At 38.3% G+C, this 26,998-nt stretch overlaps 1 protein-coding gene across 3 annotated transcripts in view; it reads right to left on the reverse strand.

The window, feature by feature from the left end:
* The window catches only part of CFAP91 (cilia and flagella associated protein 91), a 92,772-nt gene that overhangs the window by 41,480 nt on the left and 24,294 nt on the right, over positions 1–26,998 (reverse strand). For all 3 annotated transcript variants that reach the window (XM_077776681.1, XM_077776678.1, XM_077776679.1), the window contains exons 6-9: positions 26,405–26,586; positions 7,466–7,643; positions 2,609–2,766; positions 134–316 (exon numbers count right to left, since the gene is read on the reverse strand). In XM_077776681.1, coding sequence (XP_077632807.1) covers positions 134–316; positions 2,609–2,766; positions 7,466–7,643; positions 26,405–26,586 — 701 coding nt within the window. The remainder of the gene's footprint in view (positions 1–133; positions 317–2,608; positions 2,767–7,465; positions 7,644–26,404; positions 26,587–26,998) is intronic.

Here is a 26,998-nt window from a genome sequence, read left to right on the forward strand (position 1 = left end):
AAATGTGTCCATTGTGATTTCTTGAAAATATTTTTATTTGTTGTTTAGCCTTTAATGCAATACTTCTTTCTCTTCTAGTACTTTAATCTAATACTCCTCTTGTACTGGACTTGTAATCATGTAAACTTCTTACCTTCATAGGTGTTGAGATAGTGGTTTTTTACTATAAAGTCCTCTGAGTTGTTGTCAGGGAAACGACCAAGGCGAGACAAAGGCCCATAGACCTGGGATGCATAGTCAGAATAATCCTTGATGATACTTCTTCTCTCCAACTTCCCTTCTATATTCTTTCCCTTTCCCACAAGTTTCCTGATTGCTAGAATAAAACATACATCCGTGACTATTTCCAAAATATTGTTCTGAACAAATGCATAATAATAGACCAGTTATATTTTCATTCACAGGGAAGCTACTGAACTGTGCAGTTATGAAGACCGCTCACTACAGACAGAATGTAACACTAAAACCAGAGGTCTGTCATCTGTGTGGCCCAGATCATGAGACAAGCGAGAGTGACAGAAGTTGAGTCAATTAGTGTCCTCAGTGGGTACTTTCAAAAATCTTTTATAACTGGGGTACCTGGGTGGCTCAGTCATTTGAGCGTCTGACTTTGGCTCAGGTCATGATCTTCTGGTTTGTGGGTTTGAGCCCCACGTTGGGCTCTGTTCTGATAGCACAGAGCCTGGAACCTGCTTTGAATTCTGTGTCTCTCTCTCTCTGCTCCATGCCCGCTTGTGCTTACTCTCTTGCTCTCTCTCTCTCTGTCTTCCTCTCTCTGCTCCTTGCCTGCTTGCTCTCTCTCTCTCCCAAAAATAAATAAACGTTAAATTTTTTTAAAAAAAATCTTGTGTAACTACATTCCAAGCTCTGAGGCAAGAAGGTGTATTCGGTAAGAGTCTTCCAGGCTAACAAAAGAAACTCAAAGTAACTGAAAAATACATATTCAGTGGAGATTTAGAGATTTATTTTCTCTTAGGAGAATAACTGCAAGGGAGGGAAGACTACAGGTTCTTCAGTAATCTGTCCATCTTGGTTAACCACAGAATAAAGCACAATATATTCTAGCTTAGAGCCCTCAAAAGGGTTTGGCAGTCAGAGGGAAAAGGCTCAACTGCACATTCAGAGTTCACTCATCCAAGGAGTCATGCTTGCTACCTCTGTCTGCTCTTTCTTTCAGTCCTATCACAGAGCAATCCGGTTTGAAGGCTCTACGCTGTGTTCTCTCAATGCATGCAAAGTCATAATGTGGGACTGCGAAGTCTTGTTGCAAGAGGTGGCTGCACGCGCCACTACTGCCTTGTGGGTGTTTATGTTTGATCCTCAGTGCTTCTCTGTGTGACTTGGGGTTTTAGAATTAAATAAAAATAGTTAACGTTTTGTTATTTATCGACCAAAGTTAGTCAACTCATTATTAGTTATGCGAAGTACTGAAAAGAAAAATGTTGACAATGTCTAACTACATACCTAGAAGCTAGTTAAAAGTTGTTTTCTCACACACACAGCAAGTTCAGGGGCATATAAGTTAAGCAGATAATAAGAACCTGACTTAAGGTGGGGAGGGAGTGGGGTCCTTGAAGGGCTCCCTGAGGAAGTGACATTTCTGTCTTAGCCTGAGTTCCCCCAAAGGCAGAGCATGAGACAAAAGAAATTGTGCAGGTAGTTTATTTGGGAGGTGATGCCAAGGGGCAGGAAGGGAGGGACAGGGGGAGTTAAAAAAAAAAAAAAAGAAAAAAAAAGCTAGTTGACCCATTGTTAGGACTGTGAAGTGCTGAAAAAAAGATGTTGATGATATCTAAGTGTATACTTAGCATCTAGTTAAGTCAAAAATTATTTTCTCACATCAAGAAAAAGTTAAAGTTAGGTTCACTAAAAAATAATTTCAAGGAATTAATTTTTACAACTGTTTTGCTAGAAAAATAACAAATTTAAGTTGTAATTACATTCTATTATTATACATATAAATTGCTAGTTTGCATATATAATTGATGCATTAAAGTTTTATAAGTAAATTATATTAAAAGTTACTAAGCAAATAAAGCTATAAATACTAATAAGTTAAATTTTTTTTTAAGTTTTTATACAATCCTTTTTAAAAAAAATTTTTATATAGTCATTCTTACTTAATCATCCGCTGACTGCTCCTTTTATGTGTACAGATATAGTACATAAACAGATATACAACATATCCATGGTATTAAAATTTCATGGGAGGGGGTAAGCAGGAGAAAAGATGTCTACATGTCTCATTTAAGGGCAATAATTTTTAAAAAGGTTGAGAAATCGGGCTCTCTGTCCAGGACCTCAACCCATTAATATGGATGGGATGCCCAAGTCCTACTCTCTCTCTTTCTCTCTTTCTCTCACACACACACATGCATGCACGCACACACACCAATAATGTCAATAACTTGAATACCTGTTAGAATATCATTATTTGGTTTTCTTAGTGAGAAATTTTCCTCCAGCCTTCTACTTTTGAAAATAACTCTTTTCCTTTACCCATTCAATAACACTAGGATTCATAAGAATTGTATCTAAATCAGGTTTGGTCAAAGATTCAAAGCAAAGCCAACTTTCCTATTCTGTTCATTGTTCATATTGACTTTACCTGATACATGTTTCTGCTGAATCCGTGCCAATTTTGCCTCCTTTGCTTCCTGCAGTTTAGACCACTGGGCATTCAAGTGTTTCATGTTCACTTCATTTTGATTCTTTACACGCTTCCTCAGCAGCTCTTTTAGGACTTCCAGGCGAATCTCCTGTAGTCTTTGAGTAAATTACCAAACAAAGAAGTATGTGGTATCTCCAACAGACTGTTCTACTAGACAGAAAGGGAACACCTGCCATAAACAAGATCTTCTCTTTGAACTGGTATCATATTCATGTATTTTAAAAAAAACATTCTGGCAAAAGTGTGACAGATAGATTGGGTGTTTGGGGGAGGTAACTCAACAGCGGGTCTCTCCATAACAGGAATATGTCTGGGTGTAGTTCTGAAAGGCAAAAAAGAGTATGCTAGGTTAAAAAAAAAAAGGCTCTCTAGGCAGATGGGCCTAAATGAACAACAAAATGTATGTGCACAGTTCAAGGTCAACAGATGTTGGCTAGAAGGTTAAGTAACAGAAGTGAAGAGAAAATGAGGCAGATGCTATCTTAAGGAATAAATGGGAAAATGCCAGGGTCTGGTATATACAGGAGCTCAGTCAATCTTTGCCTCCCTTCCCCTCACCTTCCCCTCATTCACCCAGAGCTATTTGCTCATGTGTATACAACCATGTACAGATGACTTCAAAATCTGTACCTCAAGGCCAGGTATTTCTGAGCCAGAATCCTTGTCTACCTGAATTTCCAGCTATCCCCTGACAACTAAAAAAAACCCTGCTCATTTTGTTCCCCCGGAAATCTACTCCTTCTTATATTTTCTTCCCTCCCCTATTGATTCCTCTTCTAAAGCACTTCTTGTATCCATTCCCTAGCTCATGTTTTTGTCAACCCTCTCCTAACTTGGAGTCTAGTTGCTAATCTAGTCTTTCCTCCTTCCAATCTTGCGCCTCCCAGCTGCCAAGATTTTCCTTCCTAAAATAGAATTTGAACATTTTACTCTTACTTAAAAATTCATAGAGTAATTCATTCAGCAACTCATTTGTCAAATATTTATTAAGTGCTCACCATATGCCAGGCAGGAAATAAACAGTGATGAACAAGATAAAACACCTTCTCTCAAGAAGCACTGTTCTGGGGCGCCTGGGTGGCTTAGTCGGTTAAGTGTCCGACTTTTGCTTAGGTCATGATCTCATGGTTCGTGGGTTCGAGCCCTGCGTCGGGCTCTGTGCTGACTGCCAGCTCAGAGCCTGGAGCCTGTTTCAGTCTGTGACTCCCTCTCTCTCTGACCCTCCCCTGCTCACGCTGTCTCTCTCTCTCTCTCCTAGAAATAAATAAAACATTAAAAAAAAAAAAAAAAAGAAGCCCTGTTCTACTGGAGCAGACATATCAACTAACATTTTATAAGACAAGGAGATAAATACCGGACCAAAAGAATAAAAAGACTGTGGGAGAAGAAATGACAGAGCATCTATGTTTAGCACTACTTCCAGTAGATGCGCGGAAGGTAGGAAAGACTTCCTTACAGAGCCATTTACTCTGTAGTCTTGAGGATAAACAAGGATTGAGATGCCACATTGACAAGGAAAAAAACGAGGCCCCAGGAGAGGAAGCTGAATGTTCAACTCAAAGGACCAAAGACAGAACAAATAATGTCATGCTGGTGGAGCTTCTCAAAGTGATTGTACAGGGGAAGGTGTAGACGTAGTAACATATGAAAATGGAAAACAGGTATTATTTAAAAACTAAGCCACACACCAATAGTCACCTTTCTCTCTGGAGTTAGAAATCCAAGTTTCAGTTCTCAGTTTTCATCACTTATCTCAATTCCTTCAGCCATAAGTGGATATAAAAGAATCTATCCCATAAGGTTGTTCTAAGCATTAAATGAGTTAATGTCTACAATGTGGTAGAACAGTGGTTCCCAAACCTGAGCATGCATCAGATTACCTGAAGCCTACTGCCTAACTCGGTAGGTCTGGGGTGGGGCCTGAAAATCTGCATTTCTAACAAGTTCCCCGGTAATGCTAATGCTGCTGGGTTGTGTACCACACTTTGAGACCTCCTGGCTTGGAACAAACATGGCTCCAGTACGTAGTAAGCACTCCACATGTGTAACATGCTCTATGAGCATCATCATCATCATCATCACTAATATTATTATATACCTGATGGTTTCTTACCCTTCAACACCCAGCTCAGAGGCTACCTTCTCTGTTTTCCCAAATCTCCACTCACCCCAAGCAGAAATAGCCAGAAATATTTTAATGTTTTTAATGTCCTTCTGATAAGAATATACCTCTCCAAATTGCAGCACTAAATTTAATTTTCTACAGACAGAATTGGGTACCTGATGATACTACTTTGCCCCAAAGTACTTTACATTCTATTTAGCTGCAAGCTTTTACCAAAATATCACACAGTCTGAATTCAGGATTAAAAGAAGGTGCTGTAAAAAGATAAACATAATTTGAATTCAGAATCACATTGAGTCTAACTCTCCTGTGTCTTAACTCTCCTTCAGGCAAGCACACTGTCAGGGGCCGTGGTAGCATTGCTATGAGTAACAAAGTGCCTCAGTGCAACCTGGAACAAAGGACAACCTCAACAAGTTCCCTTCCTTTTCTTTCTTTCTTGCTGTAGACCTGTAATTTGGGGAATTTCATCATTTCCACACCTTCCAAGGACAGCCTCATTACTGAAAATACATCAGTTAAATGACTGAAAACCAAAAGTACCTCAGCATATTGTTGTTTATGAGTTCATTTCCTAACTGAGAACTCCACACTTTTGTCTTTTAAGTAGAAAATGCCCTGTTAGCTGTAGCTAGAACCCAAGGCATCTTGACTATGAATCCAGTACAAGGGGGAATAGGAGACAGTATTAGCTAGGAGGCTGACGGATATGAAGAGGGCAAAGGCCTAGGCAAAATGGCATTGGGAATTAACAGAAAGGGTCAGTTTGACTGGTGCAGCCACTCTGGAAAACAGTATGGAGATTACTCAAAAAAATTAAAAATAGAACTGCCCTACGACCCAGCAATTGCACTACTAGGTATTTATCCAAGGAATACAGGTATGCTGTTTCAAAGGGGCACATGCACCCCAATGTTTATAGTAGCATTATCAACATTAGCCAAAGTATGGAAAGAGCCCAATGTCCATGATGGATGAATGGGTAAAGATGTAGTATATATATACAATGGAGTATTACTCAGCAATCAACAAGAATGAAATCTTACCATTTGCAACTATGTGGATGGAACTAGAGGGTATTGCTAAGTGAAATTAGTCAGAGAAAGAGAAATATCATACGACTTCATCCATATGAGGACTTTAAGATACAAAACAGATGACCATAAGGGAAGGGAGGCAAAAATAATATAAAACCAGAGTGGGACAAAACATAAGAGACTCTTAAATATGGAGAACAAACAGAGGGTTACTGGATGGACTGTGGGACGGAGGGTGGGTTAAATAGGTAAGGAGCATTAAGGAATCTACTCCTGAAATCATTGTTGCACTATATGCTAACTAACTTGGATGTAAATTTAAAAAGTAAATTTAAAAAAATTAGTAAAAACTACTGAAAAATTTAAATGCTCAAAATCTTTTTAGTTACCAACTACTGTTAGAAATAATTGGAAGAGGGGTGCCTGGGTGGCTCAGTCGGTTAAGCGTCCAACTTCAGCTCAGGTCATGATCTCGCAGTTGGTGGGTTCGAGCCCCACGTCGGGCTCTGTGCTGACAGCTAGCTCAGAGCCTGGAACCTGCTTCAGATTCTGTGTCTCCCACTCTCTCTGACCCTCCCCTGCTCACACTCTCTCTCTCTCTCTCTCTCAGAAATAAATAAAACATTAAAAAAAATTAAAAAAAGAAATAATTGGAAGAAATATACACTTGAATTAAAAGAAAAAAATAAAGAAATAAAAAGGGAAAAAGAACTAATATATGGTACAAGGCAGGTATACCTTGAACACATGTGAAAATAACCAGTTAAAAAAGACCATATACCTCATGATTCTATGTATATGAAATTTCCAGTAAAGACAAATACCAAGAGACAGAAAGTAGGTGAATATTTGTAAAGGATGGTGGAAGGGGGAAATGGAAAGTTTCTTTAATGGATTAGAATTTCTTTAACGTTTCTTTCTTGGAGTGGGGAAAGTTTTATAAAATTAGTGATGACGGAAATACAACTCTGTGAATATAGTAAAAATAACTAAAATGTGCATTTTAAAATGGTGAACTCTATGATAGATGAATTGTATCTCAATAAAACTGTTAAAAATAAAAATTTTTTAAAAAGAGTCAGTTTGAAAGACATTTGCAGAAAGCAGTGGGATTCTGAAATAGTCTAAATTAGATTTTCCCTAAAGAGAAAAGGGAAGTGAAGAATCACTGAATGCTTTGAGGAATTCTTTAAATCGGCGTTCCATGTTTAACTTTACACACAATGAGGGCATTATAGACTTTTATATTATTAGAGAGAAAATTATAGAGCTATTATTCCTGAAGGAACCAGCAACCCAATTTCCTATCTCTACAGGTGGAGGGTTCCTTATAAGCCCACATATTTGGGAAAATCCTTTACAGATAAAAAGTATTTAAGGGGCACCTGGGTGGCTCAGTAGGTTAAGCGCCAATTTTGGCTGAGCTCGTGATCTCACAGTTCAAGCCCCACATTGGGCTCTGTGCTGACAGCTCAGAGCCTGGAGCCTGCTTGTGATCCTGTCTCCTCTCTCTGTCCCTCCCCCACTCATGCTCTGTGTCTCGCTCTAAAAAATAAAATAAACATTAAAAAAAAAAGTATTTACATGACTCCACCAGTGCAGGTGTAGATGTCTGGGTAATCTAGAACTTACTTTTCAATCTCCTGCTCTCTGAAGGCCCATTCCTTCCTCTCCATCGCATTCATCATCCTCCTCCTCTTCTCAAACTGGGAGGTGTCACTCAGACAGGGAAGAGTGGCTTCCCAAGCACGCTTCTCCCGGGCACGTTCTATCATCTCAACCTCAGCCTGTCCTGCTGGGAGCCCTCTACCTGGATGACGAAGCAAAGCACTTTAGAAACACAAGGACAAACTCATGTTCCTTTCAGTATTTAATTTACTCCCTTTCAGTTTTGTCCTTTTTAAATTCAAGGGTTAAGACAGGATGAAATGATATTGGGAAACAAGCTGTGCCCTGTACTGCCTCTTGTTATTCAGCCAGAAGACATTTTGGCTATCCATAACATGCTAGACACTATTTCAAAAATATTCTGTGACTACTGAATAATCATACCTTGAAATGCCCTATATTAGACAAATCAGTATTTTGAAATGCAAAAAAATACCAAAGTAACTTACAGCTGGTAAGTGATTAAAATCAGGATTTGAACATGACAATCTGACCCTTGTGGTTTTATGTACTACTCTATACTTCCTATTAGAGAAATAAAAACAAAAATGAATTATACAGACAAGCCAACAGTTAATCACATTCAACAGTGAGTTGCAAGCTTTTCCTCTAAGATCAGTAACAAAACAACAGCCTACTCTTACCACTACTATTCAACATAGTACCGGAAGTCCTACCCAGAGTAATCAGGCAAAAAAGAAATAAAAGCCAACCAAGCTGAAAAGGAAGTGGTAAAATGGTCTCCATTTGCAGATAACATGATTTTATATATAGAAAACTATAAAGGCTGGGGCGCCTGGGTGGCTTAGTCGGTTAAGCGTCCGACTTTCACTTAGGTCATGATCTCGCGGTTGGTGGGTTCAAGCCCCGCGTCAGGCTCTGTGCTGACTGCCAGCTCAGAGCCTGGAGCCAATTTCAGAGTCTGTAACTCCCTCTCTCTCTGACCCTCCCCTGCTCACGCTGTTTCTCTCTCTCTCCTAGAAATAAATAAAAAATATTTAAAAAAAAATAAAACTATAAAGGCTATCAAAATGGTTAGACTAACATATGAATGCAGTAAAGTTGCAGAATACAATATCAACATATAAAAATCAGCTGCATTTTAAATACTAACAATAAACTACAAGAAATAAAGAAAATAATGCCATTTACAAAAATAATAGGAACAAATTTAACCAAGGAAGTAAAAGATCTATATAATAACTATAAACTAAACTTTATAGTTTATAAGAACTATAAAACATAATGAAAGAAACTGAGGATGACAAAAATAAATGGAAAAATATTCCATATTCATGGATTGGAAGAATTAATATTGTTAAAATACTCATACTATGCAAGGCCATCCACAGATTTGATATAATCCCTAATAAGGATCCCAATGACATTTTTTCACCGAAATAGAAAAGCAAAATTCCTATGGAACCAAAGAGCCAAAGGCAACCTTGAGAAAGAAAAACAAAGCTGAAGGCATCATACTTTCTGGTTTCAAAGTATATTATAAAACTACAGTAACCAAAACAGTATAGTACTGGCATAAAAATAAACACATAGACACAAACAGAATCAAAAGCCCAGAAATAAACCCATATATAGTCAACTAATATTTGACGAGGAGGCCAAGAATACTCAACAGGCAAAAGATATCCTCTTCAATAAATGGTAATGGAAAAATTGTTTATTCACATGCAAAAGAGTGAATAAGTTCTAGAGATCTAATGTACAGCATGGTGATGCTAGTTAACAATAATATAGTATATAATTGAAAGCTGCCAAGGAAGCAGTTCTTAAATGTTTTACACACACCAAAAAAAAAAAAAAAAAAAAAAAAAAAAAAAAAAAAATGGAACTATGTGAGGTAATAGGTGTGTTAAATAATCTTATTGTGGTAATCATTTTGCAAAAAATACGTATATAAAGTCATGGTGTCGTGTGCCCTAAGTTTACACAATATGTCAAATATATCTCAGGAAACCTGGTGAAAAATGAACTATTCATAAGTAACAATATAATAATCTTTTATTATTTCCATCATATTTTCCTGTATCATTTTGCAGCTTGCTTTTTTACTCAACTTTGTTTTGTGGATGCTAGTCATACTGAGACAAGAGGTCTAATATCATTCTTACATTGCAGGACTCTACCAAAATTTAAGCTACCTTCTCAAAAGTGATGTTTTAGATTGCTTCTAAGTTTTTGATTACACATAGTAATGCTGCAACAAACATCCTTGTACTGGTCTCCTTAGGCCCATATGCAAATTTCTGTAATTCTTAGAAGGATCTAAAAGTCTAGCAACTAGATCATGAAATATAATCATTTAAAATTTTTCTGAATACTGCCAAATTTGCCTCCCAGAAGTATAATTTTGCTCAAGCCTTCTGAGATTCCCTGGTGCTCTCCCACAGTCCATGCTTCCTTCCTTCCTACCACATTGTTTCTGCCTAACCTCATTTGCTTTTTGTAGTCCTAACAAATACTTAGTACTAGTTCACAGATTTTTAAAAAAATATCACTGAAAGTGTAATCTGTGGTAGTTATATTGTACTTGTTGCTTTTGTATGATTTACGGGAAAAAAAGAGGAAAGAGACTGAATTACATAGGCACAGCTATGCTCGGAATAGGGATTTGTATTACAATTACTTGAAGGTATAAAATGTTTAGGGGAGAAATCCTATGTATTTAAGCATAACTCTTCCCATTTATTAACATGGTATTCCTCCCATTTTATCAAATATTTGTTCATGTGCTTAAGGAATAATTTACATTTTTCTCCATAATGCTGTGCACATGTTTTTGTTAAATGGCATTCCTAGGTACTTTGTTATTTGTCAGTATTAAAAATATGATATTTTCAATTATATGTTTCAATTCTAATTAAATGTTGTTCATATATAGGAAAGATACTGATCTTTGCATATTGATTCTATAATCAGCTACCTTGTTGGACTTAGGTTCTTAGTTCTGGTGATTTGTTACTTCATTCGATTTTCCAAATGAGTGCATTGTCTGCAAATAAAGATAGTTATGCTTCTTATTTCTAATCTTTATACCTCAATTTTTCTCTCTTTACTGCAGGGACTCAGTATTTCTCAACCAAAATGATATTACTGCTACTTTCAGTGAACAATTCTTCCTTTTTTTTTTCTTAAATAGTTTATTGTCAAGTTGGTTTCCATATAGAATCCAGTGCTCATCACAACAAGTGCCTCCTCCATGGCCATCATCATCAGCTCCCTCTCCCCAGCCCCCATCAGCCCTCAGTTTGTTCTCAGCATTCAAGAGTCTCTCATGGTTTGCCTGCCTCCCTCTCCCCAACTATTTGTCCCATTCTTCTCCCCCATGGTCCTACCTTAAGTTTCTCCTATATGTGCAAACATATGGTAACTGTCCTCTCCCTGACTTATTTCACTCAGTGTAACACCTCAAGGTCCATCCATGTTGCTACACATGGCCAGATTTCATTCTTTCTCATTGCCATGTCGTATTCCATTGTATAGATAAACCACATCATCTTGGTCCATTCATCAGTTGATGGTCACTTAGGCTCTTTCCATGTTTTGGCAATTGTTGAGAGTACTGCTATGAACCCTGGGGTGGACGTGCCTCTATGCATCAGCACTCCAGTATCACTTGGGTCAATTCCCAGCAATGCTATTGCTGGGTCATAGGGGAGTTCTATTGTTAATTTNTAAGCCCTATAACCCAGGAATGAATCCCACCTGATCATGGTGGATAATTCTTTTTATGTGCTGTTGAACTCGATTTGCAAGTATCTTCTTGAGGATTTTTGCATCCATATTCGTCTAGGATATTGGCCTATAGTTCTCTTTTATGGCTGGGTCTCTGTCTGGCTTGGGAATCAAAGTGATGCTGGCTTCGTAGAATAAGACCAGAAGTTTTCCTTCGATGTCTATTTTTTGGAATAGATTGAGAAGAATGGGTATTAATTCTGTTTTAAATGTCTGGTAGAATTCCCCAGGGAAGCCATCTGGCCCAGGGCTCTTATTCGTTGGGAGATTTTTGGTAACTGATTCAATTTCTTCACTAGTTATGGGTCTGTTCAGATTTTCTGTCTCTTCCCATGTGAATTTTGGTAGTGAGTGTGTGTTTAGGAATTTGTCCATTTCTTCTAAGTTGACCAGTTTGTTGGCATATAACTATTCATAGTATTCCCTGATAACTGCTTGTCTTTCTGTGGGGTTGGTTGTACTAAGTCCTTTTTCATTCATGATTTTGTCTATTTGGGTACTCTCTCTTTTCTTTTTGAGAAGCCTGGGCTAGAAAGGTTTGTCAATTTTGTTTATTTTTTCAAAAAACCAACAGTTAGTTTCATTGATCTGTTCAATTGTTTTTTTGGATTCTATATTGTTTATTTCTGCCCTGATTTTTATTATTTCTCTTCTCCTACTGTGTTTGGGGTGCTCTTGTTGCTCTCCTTCTAGTTCCTTTAGGTGCACTGTTAGATTTTGTACTTGTGCTTTTTCTAACTTCTTGCAATAGGCCTGGAGTGCAGTATACTTTCCTCTTAGGACACCTTTGCTGCATCCCCTACAGTTTGAATTGTTGTATTTTCGTTTTCATTTGTTTCCATATATTTTTTAATTTCTTCTCTAATTGCCTGATTGGCCCATTCATTCTTTAGTAGGGTGTTCTTTAACCTCTATGCTTTTGGAGGTTTTCCAGACTTCTTCCTGTGGTTGATTTCAAGTTTCATAGCATTGTGATCTGAAAAGTGTGTATGGTATGATCTCAATTTTTTATATTTGTTGAGGGCTGCTTTATGTCCCACTATGTGATCTATCTTGGAATATGTGCCATGTGCACTTGAGAAGAAAGTGAATTCCATGGCCACAGGTTGTAGAGTTCTAAATATAGCTGTCAAATCCATCTGGTCCAATGTGTCATTCAAGCCCATTGTTTCTTTAGTGATTTTCTGTCTCCTTGATCTATCCATCACTGTAAGTGGAGTAGTAAAGTCCCCTGCTATTAGCATAAAATTATCCATAAGATTGTTTCTATTTGTGATTAATTGTTTTATGTATTTGAGTGCTCCCATATTCAGTGTGTAGACACTTATAATTGTTAGCTCTTCCTGATGGATAGACCCTGTAATTATTATATAATGCCCTTCATCTCTTGTTACCATCCTTACAGTCCAGTTTGTCTGATATAAGTATAGCTACTCCAGCTTTCTTTTGACTTCCAGTAGCATGATATGTATTTCTCCATCCCCTCACTTTCAATCTGAAGGTGTCCTCAGGTCTAAAATGAGTTTCTTGTAGACAGCAAATAGATGGATCTTATGTTAGTATCCATTCTGCTACCCTACGTCTTTTGATTGAAGCATTTAGTCCATTTACATTCAGTGTTCTTATTGAAAAATATGGGTTTACAGTCATTGTGTCCTTTGTAGGATTCATGCTTGTGGTGGTGTCTCTGGTATCTTGTGTTTCTTGCAACATTACCCTCATAGAGTCCCCCTCAGGATTTCTTGTAGTGCTGGTTTAGTGGTGATGAATTCTTTCAATTTTTGTTTATTTGGAAAGACTTTTACCTCTCCTTCTATTCTGAATGACAGGCTTACTGGATAGAGGATGCTTGGCTGCATATTTTTTCTGTTCATCACATTGATGATTTCCTGCCATTCCTTTCAGGCCTTACAAGTTTCAGTAGATAGGTCTGTCACCACTCTGATAGCTTTCTCTTTGTATGTTAGGGCCCTTTTATCCCTAGCTGCTTTCAGAATTCTCTCTTTGTGCTTGTATTTTTCCAGTTTCATTATGATATGTTGTGCAGAAGATCGATTCAAATTACATCTGAGGGGTGCTCTCTGTGCCTCTTGGATTTCAACGTCTGTTTCCTTCCCCAGATTGGGGAAGTTCTTGGCTCTCATTTGCTCAAGGACTCCTTAAATGCCTTTCCCTCTTTCTTCCTCTTCTGTAATTCCTATGATATAGATACTGTTCCGTTTGATTGTATGGCTGAGCTCTCGAACTCTCCGTTCATGTTCCTGGATCAGTTTATCTCTCTTTTTCTTGGCTTCCTCTTTTTCTATAATTGTGTCTTCTAATTCACCTATTCTCCTATCTGCCTCTTCAATCCGTGCATTGGATGCCTCCATTTTATTATGCATCTCATTTATAGCATTTTTTAATTCATCACAACTATTTTTAAGCTCAATAGTCTTTTTAGCATTAGTTTCTCTGATGTCTTCCATGCCTTTTTCAAGCCCAGCGATGAATTTTATGAGTATTGTTCTAAATTCTTGTTCAGTTATGTTGCTTATATCTGTGTTGAGCAGTTCTTTAGCTTTCATTTCTTCCTGGAATTTCTTTAGAGGAGAGTTCTTCCGTTTCGTCATTTTGGCTAGCTTTCTGTCTCTTGTTAGTTTTAAAAGCTTGTTATGCACTCTGCACCTGCGAGTACTGCTGTATCAAAGAAGGCTCTTTGTCTAGGGCCTTTCTGTTTAGGAAGTGTTCTTTGAATGGTGTCTCTTGGTCTCTCTTGTTAAGACTTTGGTTATTTTATTTCCCTACTTGTAGTGGTATTTGGGACTCTCCACCATGTGTACTTTGACTTGTTTCTTGAGGTAGCTCTGGAAAAGAAAACAGACAAACACAGAGGGAACAAAGGCACACAAACACACACACAAATCCAACAAACACACAAACTGATGGTGGAAAAGGAAAAGAAAAAAATAAAGAACGGAAAAAGGAAAAAAACAGAGGAAGGAGAAAACACAAACAATAAAAATAAAATAAATAAAAAATAAAAAAGCAAAGAATAGAAAAAAGAAAAAACCCAAAAGACAAAGGACTCTCCAAAAGCCCAAAACCAGAATTCCCAGCTACAAATAAAGAGCAGGATGTATGCAGTGCTGATAGAAGAGCACAAAGAGAAGTGACAGGGCAGGGAGGAAGTAAAATTGGACGATGACCAGACAGAGAGACTAAGAGGCTTTAATTCAGAGAGAAAGGAGAATATGGTAAAAGTGAGGACAAAGAAATGAAGATAATGTTACTCAGAGAAACTATATAGTCTGATTACTCCAGAGAGAGAGAGAGAGAGAGATAGAACGGTAGTGGTAGAGGTATAGCATATACATCTAGAGAATGGATTAAATGTGACTGTGTAAGCAAACCAATGACCAGAGTGCCCAGTCCAGCAGAGGGGAGGTATACGAATGAGATAACGGAAAATATATCTGAATAGAAAGAACTGATCTAGAATTAATCATGGCAGTGCATCCATGTTGGTCTTGCCTCGGGCTCCGGTAAAAAACAAAAACAAAAACAAAAAAAGCAGCTCTGTAGAGGGATGGGCATGGTTTGGTGTAAGCAGGTCTTAGCCTCCACTGTGTCCCGTGGGCCACTCCTTGAGGTCCCGCCTTGGTGGTTGTGGGGAGAAATATGGAGGCACCCCAGTCCCCTCGAACCAAGCATTGCAACTCACTCTTTTGGGTCTGATCTCTGTATGCCACAGGCATAGCCAAGGCGGGCTGTGCTCTATGTCCCAAGCCATGCCTTGTTTCCAGATCTTAGTCCATGTGCACCACTGATACCGCCCGAAATAAACCCATAGGCCAAGTCCCTCTGAGCAGTTTCAAGCCTGTCACCTCCCCATTGGGGATCTAGTAGAGCTAAAAGAGCGGAGGAGTGGCTTCAGGTGCACCGCTTCCCTTCAGGGTCAAGCTGGCAGCACAGAAGCAGTTTCTCCTGGCATCGCCTGGGACTGGAGCAACCAGCTCAAGGTCAACTGCACAGCTGGAAAGCAGATCACTCTGTGTACTGAGCCGAGGTTTTTCTCTTCTTCAGGGACAGGGACAGTTCCTTGAGCAGCTTCAGGTACTCTTTCTTTTCCCTTTGACTCACCTCGGCTCCCCGCACAGGGGGCTCCCTCCCCTCCTTCCGTGTCTCCTGGTCCAGGCCGTTTTTATCTTCCCCAGTTCGCACTCATTCTATAAGGTTGTTTTCTCAGCGGACTCGGTCTCCCTTTCCTCCTAAACTCCTGGATTTTGTAAGGGTTCCTATGGCTTCAGGCCTTCTCCGTTTGAGAGATGGGGGTGAGTGAAATGTACGGAGCTCCCTACTTCTCCACCATCTTGCCTCCTTTCCTCCTGAACAATTATATCTTGTATGGGACTGCCAGATGCAGGACAGGATGTTTAGTGTCCATGCCAGCCTCCTCCCAAACCCCACCAGGAGCATTTCCTTATCATCATTACATTTAAAAATGTAGAGAAAGAACTTTCAGGGATATAGCAGAGTAGAAAGATCCTAGGTTCACCTCATCTCACAGATACAACTAGATACACCCCCATCAGTGTAAATAACAAGAAAAACCTTAAAAACTGGCAGAACAGACTCTCCACACTCATATGCTGAGATGAGGCCACATCAAGAAGGGTAAGAAGACAAAGACATACTGGAAGCAAAAGGACCCACAGAACTGTCCACAAAAGGGAAGAATGAGGTGGGTACAGAGATAAACAGGTACCCCAAGCACAGGGACCATGGACTGGGAAAACAAATCCCCACTGCATTTGGCTTTGAAGGCCAGAGAGGCCCGGCTTTGCAAGTTCTTAAAATCAGTTGGGTTTAGTACCTGGATCTTAAAAAAATCAGTGGGCTCAGCTCTGGGAGAGCACAGGGTAAGAAAAAAACTGAGTCCCTACTCTTAAAGAGATAGCATAACAAACTGCTCCACTGAAATACAGCACAGAAGCAGCAATTTGAAAACCACCTGGAGTATACGAAGGGGTAGGGATCTTTGGGAAATTTCTCTAGGAACAAAGAGGCTTGCAGGAGCCATTTCCCATCCCCACCCCCCAGGGTAGATACATGGACATTTGCCGGTACCAGCACACCAGGAATAATCTCCACCAACCTTGCTAACAGCACACCCTGCCTACACTTGATCTTAGCCAAAAGGTAAGAAGTGATCACAGCACACCCTGCCTAATAGTCTTCTGGAGAACCACCCCCTCCAACCCAGCTGGCCTCAGCAGACCTGTCCCTGGCAGCTGCAAGTCCCCTCGCTGGAGACTGACACGACCTTGCTGACAACACTCACTCTGATCCTGTGTCTCCTGTGGAACAACCCTCTGCAGGAGTTCCTCCAAGGCTGGCACTGCACAAGCAATCCAAACATGGTGTACCACCACCCCAAGTGACTCCTGCTCCAGGGAGAGGGGAAGATAACAACACTTACCAGTCCAACTGCAGCCCTAGCAGTGGGCTAGGGCCAGACTTCTGGACTAACTGAAGGCCCTGCCCACCAACAAAAACATCTTAGGGGACAACACAGGGAGAGTACCTTGTAGTTTGGTGGTACTGCAGTTCTATCAAACTCCTGGTCAGACTCAACTCAAGCTCAAGGAGACCGCTCACTAGCCAAGTTACATCACAGGGACCAAGGCCTGTCCACAACAGGCAAAGAGAGCCATTGCAGATGGCTGGACTGAAGGCAAACGTGACTCAGCCACAACAGTAGGGCACATGCAGCACACATAGGAGAGGCCCCTGAAGGCCAGGTTCCGGTGAACAGGGGATAGTATACTGCAGGGCACTACAGGAGCTCTTCTCCATACATCCATGGCTTTCAAGAGCAGGAGATGTAAGCTGACTTTCATAATGCACAGAAAATAGACACAGAGAGTTAGACAAAATGAGGAGACAAATATGTCCCAGATCAAAGTCACAAGAAAGCTAAATGAAATGGAGATAAGCAATACGCTTGACAGAGAATTTAAAGTAATGGGGTCATAAACATACTCACTGGACTGGAGACAAAAGTGAAGGACTTGGTGAGACTCTCAACAAAGACACAGAAAATATTAAAAAAAAGAACCAATCAGAGATGAAGAATTCAGTAACTGAAGTTAAAAATACACTAGAGGGGGAAAACAGTAGACTAAAGGAAACAGAAGAACAGATACAGTGACCAAACAGATCAGAGGACAGAGTAGTGGAAAGCAATCAAGCTGAACAGGAGAGGGGAAAAATAGCAATAATAAAAAATGAAAAGAGATTAAGGGAACTCAGCCACACCATCAAGTATAATAACATTCACATTAAAAGGATCCAAGAAGGAGAAGATGGAGATAAATGTGGGGAGAAAATTTTATTTGAATAAATAATAGATGAAAACTTCTTGAATCTGGAGATGGAAAGAGAAACTCAGATTCAGGAGACACAGAGAGCCCCCAACAAAATCCACACCAAAGCACATAGTAATTAAAATGGAAAAAAAGTAGTGATAAAGAATTTTAAAAGCAAGAAGAGAAAAAAAATAGTTACATACAAGAAAAACACCATAAGACAACTAGCTGACTTCTCAGCAGAAACATTGTAGTCCAGGAGGGAGTAGAATGATATATTCAAAGCACTAAAAGGAAAAAAAAAAAGTTGCAACCAAGAATCCTTTATCCGACAAAGCTATCATTCAGAATTGAAGACAGTTTGCCAGACAAACAGAAGTTAAAGAAATTCATGACCACTAAACCAGATTTACATGAAATGTTACAGGGGACTCTATAAGTGGAAAGGAAAGACCATAAGTAGGAGTAAGAAAAGTAGGAAGCACAAAAGCAGTAAAATTAAGTACATCTATAAAAATCAGTCAAAGGATTAAAAATAAAAGGATATAAAGTATGATACCATCTACCTAAAACATGGCAGGGGAAAGGAATAAAAATTTAATGCTTTTAGAATGGGTTCAAACTTAAGTGACCATCAACTCAATAAAGACTGCTACATGCATATGGTGTTACATACAGACTTAGGGTAACCACAAATCAAAAACTGGTAACAGATATGCAACAACTAAAGAAAAGGGTATCCAAGTATATCAACAAAGAAAGCTGGCAAACCTTGAAAGAGGAGGACAAGAAAGGAATACAAGAACTACAAAAACAACCATATAACTAACAAGATGACAATAAGTACATACCTAGCCAAAATTACTTTGAATGTAATTGGACTAAACACTCCAATCAAAAGACATAAAGTGACAGAATGGATAAAAAAAGCAAGGCCCATCTATATGCTGCCTACGCAAGACTCATTTCAGACTCAAAGACACATGCAGATTGAAAGTGAAGAGATGCAAAAGCATTTATCATGCAAATGTAAGTAAAAAGAAAGCAGAGGTAGCAACACTTATATCAGGCAAAATAGACTTTAAAACAAAGACTGTAACAAGAGACAAAGAAGGACACTACAGAATTATACATCCAACAAGATATAAGAATTGTATAAGGGAACCATCCAACAAGAAGATATAAGAATTGTAAATATTTATGCACCCAACATGAATGCACCCAAATATATATAGCAGCTAATAACAAATATAAAGGAAGTACTCAATAATATAATAATAGTAGGGTACTTTAACACCCCACTTACATCAATGGATATAATCCAAACAGTAAATGAATAGGAAACAGTGCTATGAATGACACATTGGACCACATGGATCTAACAGGCATATTCAGAACATTCCATCCTAAAACAATGGAATACACATTCTTTTCAAGTGCACATGGAGCATTCTCTAGAAGAGATCACACATTAGGCCAGCAACAACTCTCAACAGGTTTGAAAAGACTGAAGTCACACCATACATCTTTTCCAACCACAGCACTATGAAACCAGAAATCAACCACAAGAAAAAAATCTGGAAAGACACATTATAGGCTAAATAACAAGCTACTAAACAATAAATGTGTCAACCAAGGAATCAAAGAGGAAATCAGAAAATACATGGAGACAAATGAAAATGAAAACACAATGGTCCATAATCTTTGGGAGGCAGCAAAAGCTATACTAAAAGGGAAGTTTATAGCAATTCAGGCCTACCTCAAGAAATAGAAAAATCTCAAACAAACCAGCCTTCACCTAAAGGAACTAGAAAAATAACAACAAAAAATCCAAAACCAGTAGAAGGAAGGAAATAATAAAGCTTAGAGAAGAAATAAACAAAATAGAAACTTAAAAAAAACAATAGAACAGATCAATGAAACCAGGTCCTGATTGTTTGAAACAATAAACTAATAAACTAATAAACCTTTAGCCAGACTCATAAAAAAGAGAGAGAGACTCAAAAATACAAAATCAGAAATGAAAGCAGAGAAAAAAAAAACAACCAACACCCCAGAAATACCAAAGGGTTATGAGAATATCATGAAAAATTATATGCCAAACTGGACAACCTAGAAGAAATGGAAACACAATAACCTCTACAAACTGGATAAGAAAGAATTAGAAAATTTGAACTTACTGATCACCAGCATGGGAAATTGAATCAGCAGTCAAAAAGCTTTGATAAACAAAAGGCTAGGACCAGACAGCTTCACAAGTAAATTCTACTACCACACATTAAAAAAAAAAAAGACTTGATATCTGTTCTTCTCACACTATTCCAAAAAAACAGAAGAGGAAAGAAAGCTCCCAAATTCATTCTATGAGACCACCTATACCCTGATACCAAAATCAGATAAAGACACTACAAAAGGAGAGAGAGAGACAGAGAGAGAGAGACAACATTACAGGCCAGTATCTTTAATAAACATAGATACAAAATCCTCAACCAATATTAGCAAACCAAATCCAAGAAATCATTCACCACAATCAAGTGGAATTTCTTCCTGTGATGGAGGGTGGTTCAGTATTTGCAAATCAATCAATATGATACATCACATCAACAACAGAAAGTATAAAAACTGTATGAGTATTTCAATAGATGGAATAAAAGCATTTGACAAAGTGCAACATCCATTCATTATAAAAACCCTCAACAAAGTAGGTTTAGGGAACATAACTCAACATAATAAAGGCCATATATGGAAAACACATTGCAGATATCATACTCAATGTTACTGAAAGACTTAGCCACAGCAGAAAGAAATAAGAGGCACCCAAATTGGTAAGAAAGTAGTAAAACTTTCACTACTTGCAGTTGACAAGATATTATATAGCAAACTCTAAAGACTCCACCAAAAAAACTAGTAGAACACATAAATTAATTCAGTAAGGTTGCAGAATACAAAACCAATATATAAAAATCTGTTGCGTTTCTATACACTAAATTATTATAGCAGAAAGAGAAATTCAGAACACAGTCCCATTTACAATTTCACTAAAAAGAATAAAATATCTGGGAATAAACTTAACCAACGATGTAAAAGACCTCTACTCTGAATACTACGAAACACTGATGAGGGGTGTCTGGCTGGCTCAGTCAGTTGAGCATCTGATTTTGGCTCAGGTCATGATCTCATGGTTCATGAGTTTGAACCCTGCATGGGGCTCTCTGTTATCAGTACAGAGCCTGCTTTGAATCCCCTGACCCTATCTCTCTGCCCCTCCCCAACTCATTCTCTCTCTCTCTCAAAAATAAATAAACATTTAAAATACTGATGAGAGAAACTGAAGATGACGCAAAAAGAAAGGCAGTCCATGCTCATGGATTGTGAGAACAAGTATTGTTAAAATTTCCATATTACACAAAGCAATCTACAGATTTAATGCAATCTCTATCAAATTACGAATGGCATTTTTCACAGAGCTAGAAATAATCCTTAAATTTATATGGAATAATAAAAGACTCCAAAGAGCCAAAGCAATTAAAAAAAAAAAAAAGAACTAAACTGGAGGTGTCATAATCCTAGAATTCAAGATATATTGCAAAGCTGTAGTTATCAAAACAGTATGGTACTGGCACAAAAACAGACACATAGATCAACAGAACAGAATAGAAAGCCCAGAAATAAACTCACAATTATATGGTCAACAAATTTTCCATAAAGGAGGCAAACATATATATTGGGGAAAAGGCAGTCTCCTCAACAAATGGTACTGGGAAAACTGAACAGCTACATTCAAAAGAATTAAACTGGACCACTTTCTTACACCATACACAAAAATAATTACTCAAAATGGATTAGGGACCTACATGTGAAACCATAAAAATCCTAGAAGAGAACATAGGCAATATTTTGTCTGCCAGTGGTCACAGCAACATTTTTCTAGATAACTGTCTCCCGAGGCAAAGAAAACAAAAGCAAATATAAACTACTGGGACTACATTAAAATAAGAAGCTTCTAGGGTGCCTGGGTGGCTCAGTTGAGTGTCCAACTTTGGCTCAGGTAAGGGTCTCACAGTTTGTGAGCTGGAACCCCATGTTGGACTCTGCACTGACACAGAGCTTGCCTGGGATTCTCGCTCCCTCCTCTCCTTGCCTCTCTCCCACTCACACTTTCTCTCTTTCTCAGAATATACAAACTTAAAAAAAAAAAGAAGCTTCTGCACAGCAATCAATAGAACTTAAAGACAACCTACTAAATGAGAGAAGATATTTACAAATTACCTATCCGATAAAGGGTTAGAATGTCCAAAACATATAAGGAACTTATATAGTCAACACCAAAAAAACACATATAATCCAATTAAAAATGGACACAGAAGACATGAACAGACATTTCTCTAAAGAAGACATCCAGATGGCCAATAGACACATGAAAAGATGCTTAGCATCACTCATCATCAGGGAAATGCAAATCAAAACCACAAGGAGATATTTCACACTTATCAGAATGGCAAAAAGAACAAGAAACAAGTGTTGGGAAAGATGTAGAGAAAAAGGAATCCTCATGCACTGTTGGTGGGAATGCAAACTTCTGCAAAAACTGTTTAAGACATCGTGTAGTTTCCTCAAAAAATGAATACTAGAATTACCATATAATACTGGGTATTTACCTGAAGAACACAAAAGCACTAATTTCAAAAGGTATGTGTACCCCTTTGTTTACAGCAGCATTATTTATAATAGCCAAATTATGGAAGCAACCCAAGTGTCCATCCACAGAATGGATAAAGAAATGGTGTATATATACACCATGGAATATTACTCAGTCATAAGAATGAATGAAATCTTATCATTTGCAACAACATGGATAGAGCTAGAGAGCATAATGCTAAGTGAAATAAGTCATAGGAAGATAAATGCCATATGATTTCACTCATGTGTGAAATTTAAGAAACAAAACAAACCAATAAAGAAAAAAGAGACAAACAAAAAAGACTCTCAACTATAGAGAACAAACTGGTGGTTACTAGATGGGAGGTGAGTGGGAGGATAGGCAAAACAGGTGAAGGGGATTAAAGAGTACACTTATCATGATGAATGCTGAGTAACATATAGGATTGTTGAATCACTATAGTGTACATCTAAAACTAGTAGAGCACTGTAAATTATACTGGAATTAAAATTTTTTAAATTTTTTTCCCAAAAATTATGGTGCAACAGCAGGACAGTACATAAACAAATGAGTGTGGCTGTTTTCTAATAAAACCTCTTTAGAGTCACTGAAATTTTAATTTATATAAATTTCACATTACAAAACAAATTTTTTTCATCCATTTTAAAAAGTAAAAATCATCCGTAGCATCCAAGCTATATTAAAAAAGGCAATAGGCCAATTTGACCTGTGGACCATAGTTTGGCAATACTAACCTAGAGTTTTAGTACTTGCTTCTTTTTTAAAAAATGATTTTTAGGAACTCGACATCTAAAACTTTTAATTATATATTTTTCTCTTTTTTTGCTCATCATACTCTTAAACCTTGCTTCTTGTTTTGAGACCATTTTTCTCCTTATTGAAGTATATTCTTTAATCTTCTTTTATTCAGATTGAAAGCTAACATTTATAGATGCTTATTTATATGCTAGGCACTGGTCTAATAAATACCCTACATAAATGAATTTACTTCATCTATACAATATTCTATGAGATAGATCCTATGAAATGCCCTATCCCATAAAAAGTCTTTATTTCACCTTCACTCCTAAATAATAGTTTGGTAAAAGAATTCTAGACTTGCAATTCTTTTCCCATAGCACTTTAAAAATAATACTATAAAATGTCAATTTGGTGTTTGTCCCTTTGTAGGTAATCTGACTTTTCTCTCCAACAGCCTTTTCAGTGTCTTCTTTGTCCTTTATTAGTAGGTACGAATTTTTAAAAATTTGGGGCACCTGGGTGGCTCAGTCGGTTAAGTGTCCGACTTCGGCTCAGGTCATGATCTCATGGTTTGTGGGTCCAAGCCCCACATTGGGCTCTGTGCTGACAGCTAGCTCAGAGCCTGGAGCCTGCTTCAGATTCTGTATCTCCCTCTCTCTCTGACCCTCCCCTGCTCACGCTCACTCTCTCGCACACGCTCTCTCTCTCTCTCTCAGAAATAAATAAAACATTAAAAAAATTAAAAATTCATCCTGGTTGGTCCTCAATGAAATTTTTCAACCTGTGGGTTAACATTTTTCTTCAGCTCTGGGAAATTAGCCATTATCCTTTCTTGCATTGCTTCTCCACCATTCTCTCTACTTTTAATTTCTAGATCTTACAATCTAATCCCCCTAAGGCTCCTACCTTTTTATTTTTTTTAATCTTATTGTACTTTTGCATGTTGCATTCTGGAATACTTGTTCATTTAACCTTTCATTTCACTAATTTGTTCTTCAGCTCTGCCTAGTTTACTACTAAAGCTCATTTTATTTCAAACTTCATAGTTTTCCTTCCCAGTGATTCCAACTGATTTTTTTCATAGCTTATGAAAAAAGAGCTTATACTCTTGTTTCATATTTCTCCCCCTTTATCTCTTTGAGGATATAAAAAGTACTTCCTAAGTCCTTTTCAGACTGTTCCATTTACTCTGTTTGCTCAGGAAATAATTCTTCCTTTATTTATTTATTTATTTATTTATTTATTTATTTATCACTCCAGGTGTCTGTGTTCCTTAGGTGCTTTGTGATTCTTGGATTGAGATCATCTGTAGATTTCTCTCATGAGTACTCCAGGCAGTAGCACTCTTTGACCTGGCAAGAGAGACAGCTCCCCAGTCTCATTCTTTAGAGCCCTACCCTTCATCACAGTTCAACAGACTAGGCCCACCTGGAGCTACTCTACTCTTATTGACCCTGGAATTTCTTGAACAAATGGCCCATGCTTGCTTCCAAATTCTATATGGACCTCCTCCCAGGATTCAGACTTCTGAGAGCAGACTATGGTGCTGTTTGTTCACTCTTAAGCCCAAAGGGTGGCCAAGTGGCAGGGATGTGTACACTGAGATTGGAAAAACAAGGTAAGGTAAATCACATGCACACATGACAGGCCCCTCGGGATGTAGAACAGAGCCAGAGAAAAAGGCAAGCCACAGGCAGCCTCTCCCCTTGCTACTTACCTTCCACCACAGAATCCCAAGGAATCCTAGAATTTTAAACTTGTCCTTTCAACTTGTTATAAAGATATATTTGTGAAAAATACAGAACATATTTTACTTAATAGATATTAACTTGATTTATAATATTTAAACATCTATACATATGGCATGTGGGCCTCCATTTAAACTCCTATTCAGGGCCTCACAAATGAGGAAGTAGGCCTGACTCACAGCGGTTTTTATTGACACTTCAGCCTCTGTATTGGAAGGCACTGGGCTTCAGTACCACCTGTGGTCAAGAGAAAAGGCTTGCTTCCTCTAGTCCAGACAGGTAACTTGGATCTAGCTCCCCACTATCCCAGTCCCTGCTCACCATCATAGATTCTCAGCTACTTTTTTCTTTTAGGACATAGTCTCCACTTCTGAAGTATGGAAATTTTTACCTTTTTTTTTTTTTTTTTAAAGTGTGGTTAAGAGTTTATTTGTGGGGGGGGGGCATATTTTAGGTGCTCAGAGCAGAAGGGAAAGGTTTCAGCTTATTTTTAATCTGCCATCTAGGCCTGAAAGTAGAGCCTCTGCTATAAAGTATGGATGTCAAAAATGCTTCATCTGAAATCATAAGGTGAGGCAGGAAACAAGAATCAAAACTAGAGCTCAGATATGAAAGTCTTCATTGCCTATGACACAGATTTGATCACAGCAAATCATCACACCTGGGAAACAAAATTAATCTCATTTTAATAAAAATCATTATAGCGTACCAACTATCTCCATAACCTGGGAGGAGGTGGCCTCTCTGGTCCTCAGTTTCCCAGATACAATCAAGTGAGTTCAACAAGCTAATGTTCAGTCATTTCTAAAAGCCCCTTTTCTTATTAATTTTTCTAAGTTCACATAATATAGACCTAGGTCAGATTTTAATGCCATCTAAGAGTGAATTTCTGAGCCTAAACTATATTAGTATTTCAGAGGTAATATCAAAAGAAATCATCTAGGGAACCTGGATGCCTTAGTTGGTTAAGCATCCGACTTCAGCTCAGGTCTCAACCTCGCAGTCTGAGTTTGAGCCCCGTATTGGGCTTTGTGTGACAGCTCAGAGCCTAGAACCTGCTTCAGACTCTGTGTCTCCTCCTCTCTGGCCCTCCCCTGCTCACACTGTCTCTCTCTCTCTCTTTTTAAAAATTAAAAAATTTTTTAATTAAAAAATAAATCATCCAAATTATCCAAAAGAGTATGTAAGAGAGCTTTGGTAAATTACAAGATATTTTAGCAAAGATAATACTGTTATAGATGTTGGAATATGCATTCAGCATTATACACTCAAAGAAGGCTTATGTGTAAAGAAGGAGTAAGGATTGCTCAATGAAAAGGAATTGATTCACTAGAAAAAAAACAGAACAGGGAGGTGAGTAGTCAGCAAAGCAACCACAAAAATTAAGTCAAAATAAAACTTCAGTCTGCAGGAACAAAGCACAATAAGCCTTCTTACAATGAAAAGAGTATACCTCTCTTTGAACTAAGTATCAGAAAAAGTCCATGAATTAGCTCTGTTGAGCAAGACATTTAAAATAGCAACACTTAATACTACAGTTGCTTCTAAGTACATCATTTCTAGCAACTCAATAGCATGCATGGTTATTAGAACAGGCATCTACAAATATTCAAGACAATTACCAACTCACCCCAAGTAAGAGTAGCCAGGGTCAAGAGCTCAGGGATTGAATCCTGACATACTACATATTCTGGAGAATATGGATCTGTTTGAACTTCAGCATCCCGATAATCAGTCTGAGTGCCCACAGTATACTTTGAAGGGATAGGTGGGTACTTAGCAGGAGTAGGAAGAAAAGTATATGGCTCTGTCCTAAGAGGGAAAATTATTTTAAAAATTAAAACCTGATCCAATCACTTACAATACTACATAGTCAATCCTTAGCCTCACTGAGCCCATTGCCCCTTTAAACATGCACAAATTCATGTACCCAGTGTAACCAGGACTGTGACCACTTCAACCAGGACTTAAGAGAACTGCCTTGCTATTCTCACCTGTGCCAAGAAACTGAAGGGATATAAAAGCTCAGGTCTAGGGATGCCTAAGTGGCTCAGTCAGTTGAGCATCAGACTTCAGCTCAGGTCATGATCTCACCGTTTGTAGGTTGGAGCCCCACGTCGGGCTCTGTGATGACAGCTCAGAGCCTAAGGCCTACTTTGGATTGTGTCTCCCTCTCTCTGCCCCTCCCTGGTTCATTCGCGTGCTCACTCTTGCTCTTGCTCTC

Source organism: Crocuta crocuta, unplaced genomic scaffold (assembly GCF_008692635.1).
Source record: "Crocuta crocuta isolate KB4526 unplaced genomic scaffold, BGI_CrCroc_1.0 scaffold87, whole genome shotgun sequence".
In the NCBI taxonomy this organism is placed as follows: Eukaryota; Metazoa; Chordata; class Mammalia; order Carnivora; family Hyaenidae; genus Crocuta; species Crocuta crocuta.